General features: G+C 39.4%; 1 protein-coding gene across 3 annotated transcripts in view; it reads left to right on the top strand.

Moving 5' to 3' along the window:
• The window catches only part of LOC132891945 (RNA-binding motif, single-stranded-interacting protein 1), a 132,009-nt gene that overhangs the window by 78,644 nt on the left and 40,277 nt on the right, over positions 1-13,088 (top strand). For all 3 annotated transcript variants that reach the window (XM_060930105.1, XM_060930106.1, XM_060930107.1), the window contains exon 4: positions 12,229-12,320. In XM_060930105.1, the coding sequence (XP_060786088.1) occupies positions 12,229-12,320 (92 nt within the window). The remainder of the gene's footprint in view (positions 1-12,228; positions 12,321-13,088) is intronic.

The following is a 13,088-nucleotide window of genomic DNA, read 5'->3' as shown; positions in this document are numbered from 1 at the left end:
CGTCTACAAGTGGAGCTCCTCTGCTCTGCTCTGCCAGGCTAATAGCATTCAGATTTATTGAACAACTTGGTGCTATTGTACCTGTGTTTCCAAATTCCTACCCAGAAGCTAGTGCTCCCCTATTGTATCACCGATACCACTTGAGGAAGGTGATGGGTAACACAAGGTTTTTGAACTGCTGCTTGTGCAGTGTTGCAAGGAAGCTGAATGTGCTGGGTGGAGATGTAAAGAAAAGTCACTTATGTACACACACACACACACACACACACACGAGTCCATAGACGTCCATGTCTGGCTAGTATTGCCATCCTTCTCGCCAAGAGCGCATAACCAATTAGGTTTTCTTGGGATAAGAAATTGTGATTTACCAACAACAAGGCAAACTCTTCTTTTCTGTTGTACCACTTGGGATCCCTAACTGTAGGATGTTAGATTTTTATAATAGACTGCAAAGATGATGAGTGACATTGGAGTAGTAATGAGCATGTAGACCAATTTCTGTTATTGCCTGAGAATAATAATAATAATAATGTTACATTTTTATAGCGCCTTTCTCACACTCAAGGTCCCTTTACGTAGGTCAAAGAAAACAGAACACACACAGAAAAAGGTTGCTAAAGAGTGGTGAGTTTCTGCAGTGGTGGTGGTGGTGGTGGTGAAATGTTCATGAAACAAAGGCTTTGAGATGAGATTTGAAGAAAGGAAGAGAAGAGCAGTCACGGAGGGGTTGAGGAAGGGAATTCCAGAGCTTGGGGTCCATGGCGCTGAAGAACCTGCCACCCAAGGTAGAGTGTCTAGTGTGAGGAATGGCAAGGGGATTATAGCTAGAGGATCTGAGACAGTGGGATGGAATATAAGGGGTCAGGAGGTCATGGACGTAAGGAGGAGCAAGGTCATAGAGGGCTTTGATACAGGACAGAACCGGTAGCTGATGAAGCTAAAAAAGAATGGAGGTGATGTGAGCAGATTGGTATGGGAAATTGAAACCTGCCCTGCAAATGAGGTCCAAGTTCACTGCAGACTCCAAGCCAGTTTTCTGCAGTCCTATGCACTTTACTTGCTTATTACATATATACAGTGCTCAGCGTAAATGAGTACACCCCCTTTTGAAAAGTAACATTTTAAACAATCTCTCAATGAACACAATTTCCAAAATGTTGAAAGGACAAAGTTTAATATAACATCTGTTTAACTTATAATGTGAAAGTAAGGTTAATAATATAACTTGGATTACACATTTTTCAGTTTTACTCAAATTAGGATGGTGCAAAAATGAGTATACCCCACTGAAAGTCTCTGGAGCAAAGCTAAATTGTAGACTACAAATGTCTAATTTAACAAGAATACAATCACAGATGAGTCTAATTAGTCATTACACAGGTGTCCAGCAGACAGTTGACTATAAAAGGGTGTTACTTAAAGAAAGCCCCTTCCCATTTCATGCTGTCAGCAATGGCACCACATGGAAGAGAAATGACACAAGACCTGAGAAAGAAAATAATTTCTTTACACCACAAAGGTGAAGGCTACAAGAAGATCAGCAAAGCTTTACTTATCAGTCAGAATACTGTAGAAAAAGTGGTACAAAAATTTAAGAAAGCTGGAACTGCAATCATCTCACAGAGACGTCCAGGTCGTCCACGGAAGTTAACACCTCGACAGGAGCGTCTTCTGATGAGAAGGGTTGAAGAAAATCGGCATGCAAGTTCACTGTAGTTATCTAAAGAAGTAGAAAGCCAAACTGGGGTGACCATTTCCCGTGACACAATACGGCGTACACTGCAGAGGAATGGCATGCATGGATGCCGTCCACGAAAGAAGCCTCTCCTAAAGCCCAGGCACAAAAAAGCCCGCCTAGAGTTTGCCAGGGCCCATGCTGACAAAGATGAAGACTACTGGGACTCTATACTCTGGAGTGATGAGACCAAGATAAATGTTTTTGGAACTGATGGCTTCAAAATTGTGTGGCGTCGCAAAGGTGAGGAATACAAAGAAAAATGCATGGTGCCTACAGTGAAACATGGTGGTGGCAGTGTCTTTACGTGGGGCTGCATGAGTGCTGCTGGTGTCGGGGAGCTGTGTTTCATTGATGGCATCATGAATTCAGATGTATTGCTCTATACTGAAAGAGAAGATGCTACCGTCACTCCGTGCCCCTGGTCGTTGTGCACTTTTCCAACATCATGATGATCCTAAACGCACCTCTAAGGCCACTGTTGGATTTCTGAAGAACAGGGTGAAAGTGATTCAGTGGCCAAGTACATCTCCTGATCTGAACCCAATCGAACACCTATGGGGAATTCTGAAGAGACAAGTTGAGCATCACTCTCCATCCAGCATCCAGTCACTAAAATAGGTCATTGTTGAAGAATGGAAAAAGATTGATGTTGCAAAATGTCACCAACTTGTTCGTTCCATGCCTAGAAGACTTGGTGCTGTCATTAAAAATCATGGAGGCCATACAAAGTACTAGATGTAGTAGTTTTTGTTTTGGGGTGTACTCATTTTTGCACCACCCTAATTTGAGTAAAACTGAAAAACGTGTAATCTAAGTTATATTATTAACCTTGCGTTCACGTTATAAGTTAAACAGATGTTATATTAAACTTTGTCTTGTCAACATTTTGGAAATTGTGTTCATTGAGAGATTGTTTTTAAAATGTTACTTTTCAAAGGGGGTGTACTAATTTACGCTGAGCACTGTGCATTGAGCATACCCTTCTCCATGCACTCTCAGAAAACATTTGTTGTACCCCTAAAGGTACAACAGCTTGTCCCAGGGCTCGACATCAACAGTAGCCCGATTGCCTGGGGCAACCATTCAATAGATTCGGACAACCAGATTCTCACAAATGCTTGCCCGATCGGGCAACTACCCAAATATGTCAACTTGCGTAAAAAATGCTGTTTATTCATTCATATTATGATGAAATTCCATCACGATTTGCGATTGTTTGACTCGGAAAGACCGCGTCCATGTTATCATTACGGGATGTTCAACAACTAGCGAAATTCACATTTGCACATCGCGGGCTCGCAATGCAGTTTCCCATTGCTAATAATTATCGCGTAGTGCATATTCAGTGTTCTATTCAGACCCTCCAGGATTTCGCGATGTTGCGATTTGCAACTTCAACGCAAATTCAACCAATCCCCGCGAATTCAGGGCGGTGTTGGATATAATTGCAATCACCGCAACTTTCCCGCAAATTTGACCAATCGTTGGCGTCGTCTTGAGGTGACGTCGACAAACTACCTTCCGCCTTACTTCCGTATACCGGTATACGTTCAAGAGAAGCAGCATGTGTGCAGTGTTGCCACTTTGGGTGGTTTTAAGTGCTTTTTGGTGGGTTTTGAACATATTTTGGGCTGGAAAACCTCAGCAGTATCTGGCATCATTGCATGATGTGCGAGTCAGGTGTTTATGTAGGCTTAAATTCTGTTACTGAAAGTGTGTCATGTTTGCAGTGAAGGACTGTGTGCACTTTATTATTATTATTTTTTTTTTTTTTACTTAATACAAGAAATTAATGGATGCCAACATTTTTGCCAAAATGGTATTTTATTTTCCATTGTTTAGGCAGCTTCAGCATCATACTGTCAGATTCTGTTCAAATTGTTTTTTTTTTTTTGTCCTTCTATAAAGCCTGAGCCATTTATTTTATTAGTTTATTGTTTAATTTAGTCTTCAGGAGAGACTGCCTGCACACAGTACTAGTATTAATAGTTTTTTTTTTTATAGGACCATTTCTCAGTGTCTTTGTTTTTTTAATCAATAGTTTTTCCCGCAGTGTAATCGCAACAAAAACCTAAACACCGCAACTTTCATCGCAATTTTTTGGAAAACCCCCCGCAACATCAGACATTTTAGCCCGCAACAATCACAAAAAAGGCCCGTGGAATCCTGGGGGGACTGGATATTGGTATGTCCTTCACTACATGACTAATTACCGCATTATTCGCACAGGGCGCTAATGTCAATGCTTGTTGATACAGACAGCGTTTGAGAAGGTTGAATAATAAATAAAAAAAAATGTAATATTTGGGCAACCATGTTCTGAGTTCGGGCAACCAGATTTCTACAAACGGTTGCCCGAATGGGCAACCATGTCTCAAAGTTAACATAGAGCCCTGTTGTCCCTGGGGCAGGATCCTCTAAGGTACTAATTTGTACCCTTTATATACTGCTTGGGACCATATATGTAACTTTTTGGCCCTTAAAGGGGAACTGAAGGCAATTTTTTTTTTTTTTAATCAAAATTCTATTTCTCATTTTATAAAATGTAAGAATGCATTTTTGATAGCTATTTTGTCCCTGCTATAGCAAGTTATGAGTGTTTGAAATATGCTATGTAATATCAGTCCATATGTGAAAGCAATGGCCGTAAACGAGATTCACTGAGACCTGTGCGAGACGTCGTAGGATGGAAGTAAAACGTACAGCGGAAATGAAAGCGACCGACATCTGCCAGCGTTGTCAAAAGACGCGCGCGCCCTCCTTCAAATGCTGATGTAATCAAGCCGGAAGTTTTCCCTGTGTCCGAAATTGCTCCCTACTCACTATATAGGGCACTATGTAGTGTGGACGCCATTTTGTAGTGCTGTCCGAAACCTTAGTGAGGATTATGTGGGAAATACGCTCAGTATAATATGTATTTATCACAAAAATACATGGATGTATTTTATTATTTTGAAAACCCACCAGCTGCCTGATCTGGCACGTTTTAATTGTGCGACAGCAATGGCGTAAATACCAGCGCGACGGACTCGTCCTTATCCTGTTGTCTTTCCAACTCTTCTCTACTCCATGTTGGTTCGAAGTTGTATGGAATAATCTCCATCACTGATGAAGCTGGCAAATCTTGAAATTAATCTAAATTGGAATGATATGGCCATCTGGCCGCTGTGTAAACAGTCTTCAAAATGGCGGCGCTGACACTTCACATTTGAAGTCTCGCGAAGATCGCTCGGATAAGCGACACCTGCCACGGACCATACGAACTACATTCAACGTGACTAAAAACTGAAAAGGACGGTAAGTGCAATATAATATGCCAGTACGAGTCACGATATAAGGTTAATAAAACTGAAAACGTAATTGAATAACACTTTAAGAAATAAAGCAAGTTTAAAAATGACTTCAGTTCCCCTTTAAAAGGTACACATGGTTACCTTAAGGTCCAATAATGAGCCCTTGGGGGCACATTAGTGTAGCTTGTACCTTGGGACAGAAATGGACTCCTACTGTACCTCTGTTTCTGACCTTGTACAGGACCAGTCAAAAGTTTGGACACCCCTACTCATTCATAGTTGTTGGGGGTTTTTTTTCCCTCTTCTCTGTATTTTGACTATTTTCTACATTGTAGAATAATACTGAAGTCCTCAAAACTATTCAATAATATATGGAACTTATAATTTCATCTAAATGGTAAACAAGTGTTATGAAATTTTTTTTATTTTAGATTCTTCAAAGTATCCAGCGTTTATCTTGACACTTTGCACAGTATTGGCATTATCTTAACCAGCTTCATGAGAGAGTCACCTGGAATGCTTTTCTGTTAGCAGGTGTGTCTCGGCAAAAGTTAAAGGGGAACTGAAGTCGTTTTTCATGAACGTGTTATTCAGTTACATTTTCAGTTTTAGTAACCTTTTATATCGTGACTCGTATTGGCAATTAATTGCAATTAAATATTATACTTATCGGCCTATTCGGTTTTTAGCCATGTTGAATTTAGTTTGTTTGGTCCACGGCAGGCGTCGCTTATCCGCGCGATCTTCATGAGACTTGTGCGAGACTTCGAAGCGTGACGTGTCAGCCAGGTGTCGGTGCCGCCATTTACCGTTTTCTAAACACAATGTTGCACAAAAACGAGTTTAAATGACTATTATTGCCTACTTTTTTCAAACTTCCCTGATTGCTATCAAAACAAACAAAACTTCCGGCTTGATTACATCAGCATTCGAAAGAGGGCACGCATGTCTTTTGACAACGTTGGCAGATGTTGGTCACTTTGATTTCCGCTGTACGTTTTACTTGCGTCTTACAATGTCTCGCACAGGTCTCAACGAATCTCGTTTATAGCCGTTGCTTTGACATATGGACTGATATATTACAGAGCATATTTCAAACACTCGTAACTTGCTATAGCAGCGACAAAATAGCTATCAAAAATGCATTCCTATATTTAATAAAATGAGAGAGAATTTTGGTAATAAATTTGCCTTCAGTTCTCCTTTAATTAGTGCAATTTCTTGCCGCCTTAATGCATGAGATTAAACAGTAAATAAAAATACAGTAAATAGCCCTGTTAGACAACTGTAATAATCCATATTATGTCAAGAAGCGCTCAACTAAGTAAAGAGAAATGATATCCGTCATTACTTTAAGACAGAGTGTCTTTGAATTAATAAAAATAAAGAAAAAAACACTGCATTAGAAGACGTGTCCAAACTTTTGTCTGGTACTGTTAGGTGCAAACAGAGTCAGTTTAACTATGATTTATTTTCACAAATGTAATTGAGTTATGGTGGATTTTTAAAGGCGAACACGACTGTGAATGTTTAGTATTGGCTTCCAAACACCAACTTGTCAAAACAAAGACGAACACAATTCATAGATTTAAGTAATCCCTTGTACAATCAGGAAAACAAAAATGAGGTGGCTATTATTATAAATAAATTAAAAAAAAAAATTTCCTTACGATTAATTCCAATTCATCTCCCCTTAACCACAGACTTGAGTTGTTCTAATTGGCAAAAATTCCGTTTTCTGTCTTTTTCTCATCTACATTTCATCACGGAAACAACCTATAACTGAAGCGATTTCAATCCTATGCCCTTTCCTCGACTCTCCTGTATCACAACGTGTTTTGCCATGTAGCTGTTTTAACTGAATGAACACGTTGTGATTCAGTGTAAATATTTTAATGTTTCATTTAAATGCGTTTATAAGACATGAAGAAAAAATTCATAGGAATTCAAATTAAATTAAAGCATGAAGACTACATACAGGGTGTTCATATCCAAAATCTAAAACTAAAAATACTGTGCAGTATTTTGAACATGGAAAAATTATATGTGAAGCTAATTATCGTATTTAACATGCAAGTGATATAAATAGAAAGGGTAAAATGATTCAAAGCTAAAATCACTTTTTGGAGGAGTGAGGTAATCCTGTTCGCAGTCTCGCACGTCACCCACATGGTGTGTGATGTACTTTATTTAATGTTACCAGCATATTGTGTTCTTTTTCATGAAGGGTTTAGAAGTAAAAAAAAAAAAACCTGAATGGTAAAGAAGTGCATGTACGTGTGTATGGAAAATATAAGTCCACCAGGTTTCTTTTCCTTTTGAGTAACCATCAACACGGCTAGCAAGCTACATTAGCTCTTTAGATAGCTGTTTCTCAATCAGTGCTTCGGTTAATCTCCTGATTCAACTTTCCGTCAGGCGATTTAGTCAGCGAATGGAAAGACTTGAAGCAAGACGGCCTTTCGATTTCATAAAATCGGTGAAATTTAGTTCCCTCTGAAACAGTCCTTGTGATGTGTTTTTTGTTTTTCTGTAATATCTCACAAACTATCAGGCCATTCTGAGGCTGGGAAGTTATTTCATTTCCCGAGCAAATAATGTGCATGAAATCACTCGCTTTGCAGTCAAGCAAACAGAGGAAGTCTGTGTGTGCACGCACATGTTTACCTTGGCTGTGCGCTGACCATTCCATCATTGTCGCTAAATGAACAGTTGATCACACCGAGGTGCTCGCTGACCGCCGATATTTATTAGTTTGGTCCTGCGTTTCCTTTCCTTTGCAACATAACATCTTTTCCCGCTTTCCATTACTGTATTCGGTCTTCCACATTTCATTCGCACACTCACATCATCTTCCATTTTTCTCTCCTCTTTCAAATTTGTATCCCACAGTGCCTTGCACGAGCGGGGAAAGCCCACCACGTGATGCATGACGTCGTATCTTGCATTGGGTAATGGTGAAGCAAGAAAAAATAGTGGAGAATTTAGGGCCACGTGGCCCTAAATTCATTAATTGTTCTATTTATTTTAAAAAAAAAAACTAATAAAATTGGAAGTCTGTGATTCGAATTCAGTAGCTTTCGGTCCACTAAACAAAAATAACTGGGTGTTGGGGAGAATTCTTCTTATGACCTACACTTGAAAAATCTGAAAGGCAGTCTACCTTTAATTTACAGACTCTGGTACAACATTCAGTCCATCTTATGTTCAGAAATTTCTGCTGAATGTTCATAATCCTGTTAGAGATTTATTTGGTGTATAACCAGCTTGTATAAATAAGAAAACATTCTATTATATGGAAACGAGTGTTTTCCTGGGAAATACGCCACTCATATTTTTCATACAAGCTACATCCGGGACGTGGAGAAGCAAAACCGTGACAGATTTTATGTCACTTGTGAGGAAATCGATGAATTGTGTTGATAAATTTGGGTGCATTCTGTTTGTGAATGTGTCTATATAATAAAAAGATCACACATTTGGCTTGAAGATGTGAAGTTTATCTTCTTGTGTTGGGAAAAGCTCGCAGTTTTTTTTTCATATGAAATACATCCCGGAGCTTTCCAACGTGTTTAAATAATATATCGGTTGGCTTTGAGTGGTAAAAAGCCAACCAATATTATTTCATTTTAAAATTTTAAAAAAGCCAACCAATATTATTTTTTATATATATATATATATATATATATATATATATATATATATATATATATATATATATATATATATATATATAAAAACACACTCTCTCTTCCAGTTTTTCAGTGTCTTGGTATGTTTCTCTCTTGTAAACGGTGGGGGAACTGTCAGGGCCTTCAGAGAAGGCCCAAACATATCAGCATTTCAAATGTTTTATATTTAATTTCTTTCATGCGTTCATAATTTCATTATTATTCTCTTCCAATACTAATTTGCCCTCATTTTCTATAAAATTTGCTTCAGAAATGAAAGCGTTACTGTCCGGAAAATGTTAAAATAGTTATCTAGTGAGGGTTGGTTGGTTGGTTGTCTCTAGGTAGAGAAGTTTAGAGCTGGCTCACTCTTTGGTTAGGACTTCATTGCTGGGACAGAAGGCCATGGCAGTGTATGTTTATGTAGGAAGTGACAGATGAATTAACCAATCAGATTTTGATTTATAGCAAGAGGGACCATAAATGTATCGCCCTAGGCCTTCTTAAAGGCTAACGTGAGCTTAATCACAAATCGGTGCCGTCAGTGCAACTGTGAGGTCACCACCTAGCCGCTGTAGCATTCATCAGTAGTGTTAGCGAATGCTAATAAAGCGGTCAAGCCAGTGCTATCGAGAGCAGGTAGCACAGACTAACAACTGAGAAACTAAGATTTCTGTCTCCAGATTCTTCTTCCACGCACGCTCACCACAGTATTTTTTTTTTCACTCAGACTTAAGTATTCATTTACTTAGTTACTTCGACAACTACACACAACGGAGCTACCTGGCACCCTGCCGTGAATCCCTTGGAAAATCCTTTGCCCTGTTGCTTTTTGGTGTCTCTGGCTAAGTTTTGGCTGAGCTGAAGTCCCAGTTCACTACTGCTTGTAAGAATATGCGTGAAGAATATCTAACGAAGTTTTGGTAGCCTTTCAGGTGTTCAAAGCGTCTTTCTCTTTCCTGGTGAATAAAGAAATGCCTCTGCGCATGCACAGCAGAAAAGTTTCTCATTGGATATTTGCATCAGCTCCAACGTGTGACATGTCTTGACAACCATGCAATATTGTAAACCATATTGAACACTCATTCTCCATTGGGTAGAGTAATGTAATACACGTAGGATAAGGGATGTTTTAATAATATTGCATGCTATCAAACCAAACGAATGAAAGCCGCTAGAACGGAACAGAATACGTGTTTTTATTCCATCAAAAAAGTGTCCTGTGGGGGTGTCGTGGCTCAGGTGGATAAGGCGCCATACCATAAATCCGGGGACCCGGGTTCGATTCCGACCCGAGGTCATTTCCCGATCCCTCCCCGTCTCTCTCTCCCGCTCATTTCCTGTCTCTACACTGTCCTATCCAATAAAGGTGCAAAAAGCCCGAAAAAAATCTTTAAAAAAAAAAAAAGTGTCCTGTATGTATAATAATTCCCAATATTTCACTCTGACATCACTCCCAGTGTTTTCCTGCTGAGTGTGCGTTGCCAATGACGAACATGTTCAAAATTAAAATTCTTTTAACGTGCGTACGTGTTTGTTTTTTTTCCCAAGCTAACTTTAGTGATCATATAATTAGCAGGGCAGTAAACAGCAGAACTTTAAGCTACAGACTTCAGTATTTTTAGTTGTTTAATATTCAGAAATCCCTACTGAATGTTTATGGCAATACATACTAACATATGATGATTTATAGATAGATAGATAGTTTCTAGCTCAATCGATCGGTAATAAACTATTATTCATATGATTTGCATATAGTAAAGGCCGGGGGAATGAAAATGCTGGACGTTGATGATGAGATGTTCACAGGATCAGTTGAACATTTTGATACCGTTAAATTTTGTACGGCGTTTTTCCTCAGAATAATGGTGTTTTTATCCACAGTACTCCATCTTGTTTTCTTATTGTACACATCCTAAATATTTAATCCATCAGTCATGTAGCTTGACTATTGCAAATAAAATAACTGAAGTAAGTTACTGACCAATAATACCAAACTTTTTTTTTTTTTTCGTGGTCCAAATCCTGTGCTTTGATTGGCTGGCGAGCGGGTCCGTATCCTATGGTACGGACCTCTGGCGACTCGCTTGTTCACAACAACAAACAACATGGTAGCAATTTTTGTCAACGTTTATTTTCGCATTTCTCAGGAGAATAGCATTAATTTTGCATCATGGATAGCGATAACGACAGTGTTCACAGCAAAAGCGAGTTTTACTACCCTGAGGAAGAAGAAATAAAATAAAACATTTCAGGAGAAAGCTAAAAACCTGTAACTGTTGCCAACGCCACGCAAAAGCATGGCTGAATCCTGAATGACTCCTATTTGTATAAATAGGGGGCTACATAGGCGTCAAAATGTAGGGGGTTTTTTTTCCTGCCATGGAAGTGCACTTGTATACCGAGGAGGAAGCAATTTGCATTACAGCCGTGAATGAGGATTCAAAATATCATTAATTTTGCATCATGGATAGCGATAACGACAGTGTTCACAGCAAAAGCGAATTTTACTACCCTGAGGAAGAAGAAATAAAAGAAAACATTTCAGGAGAAAGCTAAAAACCTCTAACTTGCTAACGCCGAGCAAAAACATGGCTGAATCCTGAATGACTCAATTTTGTATAAATAGGGGACTACATAGGCGGCAAAATGTAGGGTTTGTTTGTTTTTGTTTTTTCCTGCCATGGAAGTGCACTTGTATACCGAGGAGAAAGCAATTTGCATTACAGCCGTGAATGAGGATTCAAAATGGCGGCTTGGCTCGGTTTTCCCTTTCGGGCGCTCTCGTTTTCTGTTAGAATTTGGTAAAGAAAAAAATAAATATTTACCAGCTTAAGGTCGGTCCGTATGGTGAAATACCGTGACCTCGGCCTTGAATACTGACCTTGGCCCAGAGGGCCTCGCTCAGTACTTTCAAGACCTCGGTCACGGTATTTCATGATACGGACCTCCCAGCTGGTAAATAACATTGTATGTGCTGGGGCTTCTTTTGATTTGATTTGCTATTATGTACAGTTAGATGAAGAGGTGACGTGAAGATAGCTTGTCGTGTTGCTTTAACTAACTGCACTAAGAGAGAAACTTTTACAAATAAATTAATATCCCTTTGTTAACCTCTCCTCCTCTTCTTGCTTTTATCCTTTAGAGCTCACTGTGATCTCGGTTCAAAATTCTTTAGATACAATCAGATGACCTGGTTCTATTTTAAGATTCCGTGTTATCTAGTGTTGGACGAATGCTTTCCACAGAGTTGCGCTGCTTCTCAGCTTAGTAAGAACGAGAGCGTGACCTTTTTAATGTGCAAGATTACTTGTACGTATATATCTTATGGGGAAAACAACTACTTCTCATGCGAGATGAAGCATACTCAAGCCAACTTTTCACAACTATTTTGCTTACGTTGGATATGCACCAGTGACACACCCCAGTCAAGTATGTACTGTTTGCATGTACTTGAGGCCGTGAAATGCTATATTTAGTTGTAATCAAGACGGTCCAAGATTAAAAGTGTGTTCTGTATTCCCAGGTTATGGCTTTGTGGACTTTGACAGCCCCGCTGCTGCACAGAAAGCCGTTAATGCTCTGAAAAGCAATGGTGTGCAAGCACAGATGGCAAAGGTAAGCGTACACCTGTTGGACTATCTGTCGTTTCTTCTCTCTCGCTCACCTGTTACTCTCTTTCTTTCTTTCTTTCTTTCTTTCTTTCTTTCTTTCTTTCTTTCTTTCTCTCTCTCTCTCTCTCTCTCTCTCTCTCTCTCTCTCTCTCTCTCTCTCTCTCTCTCTCTCTCTCTCTCTTTCTTTCTCTCTCTCTCTCTCTGATGTTGTCCGTGTGTATACAAGCCTTTTGATGGATGTGTGAATGGCACAGTAAATGTCAGTCCTTTGGTTGAATCTTTCGAAAATGAATGAGCAAGATTTTTGTAATTGTAATCAGCCGATGATTGACTGACTTTTTTTTGTGTGTGTGGCTGCATTGAAAGCAGTGAAGCCAAACAGTCTTGGTGTCCTATAGGCTCACAGTTGTGCTTTCAATTTAATGAAAAGGTGTGTTCATGAAAGCCGGATTGAACATGTCAACTGCCCTATTCTCTGCAGAGGTGTGGCGATTTCTGATCTATGCACACACGCACACTCACCGGCCACTTTATTAGGTACACTCATACCCCTGCAGTTCTCTAATCAGCCGATCCCTTGACAGCAGCACAATGCATAAAATCATGCAGATACAAATCAAGAGCTTCAGTTAATGTTCACTTCAAACATCAGAATGGGAAAAAATGCGATCTCAGTGTGACCTTCACTGTGGCATGGGTGTTGGTTTGAGCCAGATGGACTGGTTTGAGTATTTCAGAAACTGCTGATCTCCTGGGGTTTTCACACACAACA

The sequence above is a fragment of the Neoarius graeffei genome, chromosome 9 (genome assembly GCF_027579695.1).
Source record: "Neoarius graeffei isolate fNeoGra1 chromosome 9, fNeoGra1.pri, whole genome shotgun sequence".
Classification (NCBI taxonomy): Eukaryota; Metazoa; Chordata; class Actinopteri; order Siluriformes; family Ariidae; genus Neoarius; species Neoarius graeffei.
The sequence above is the reverse complement of the archived record's forward strand: the minus strand, read 5'-3'. Positions and strand labels throughout refer to the sequence as shown.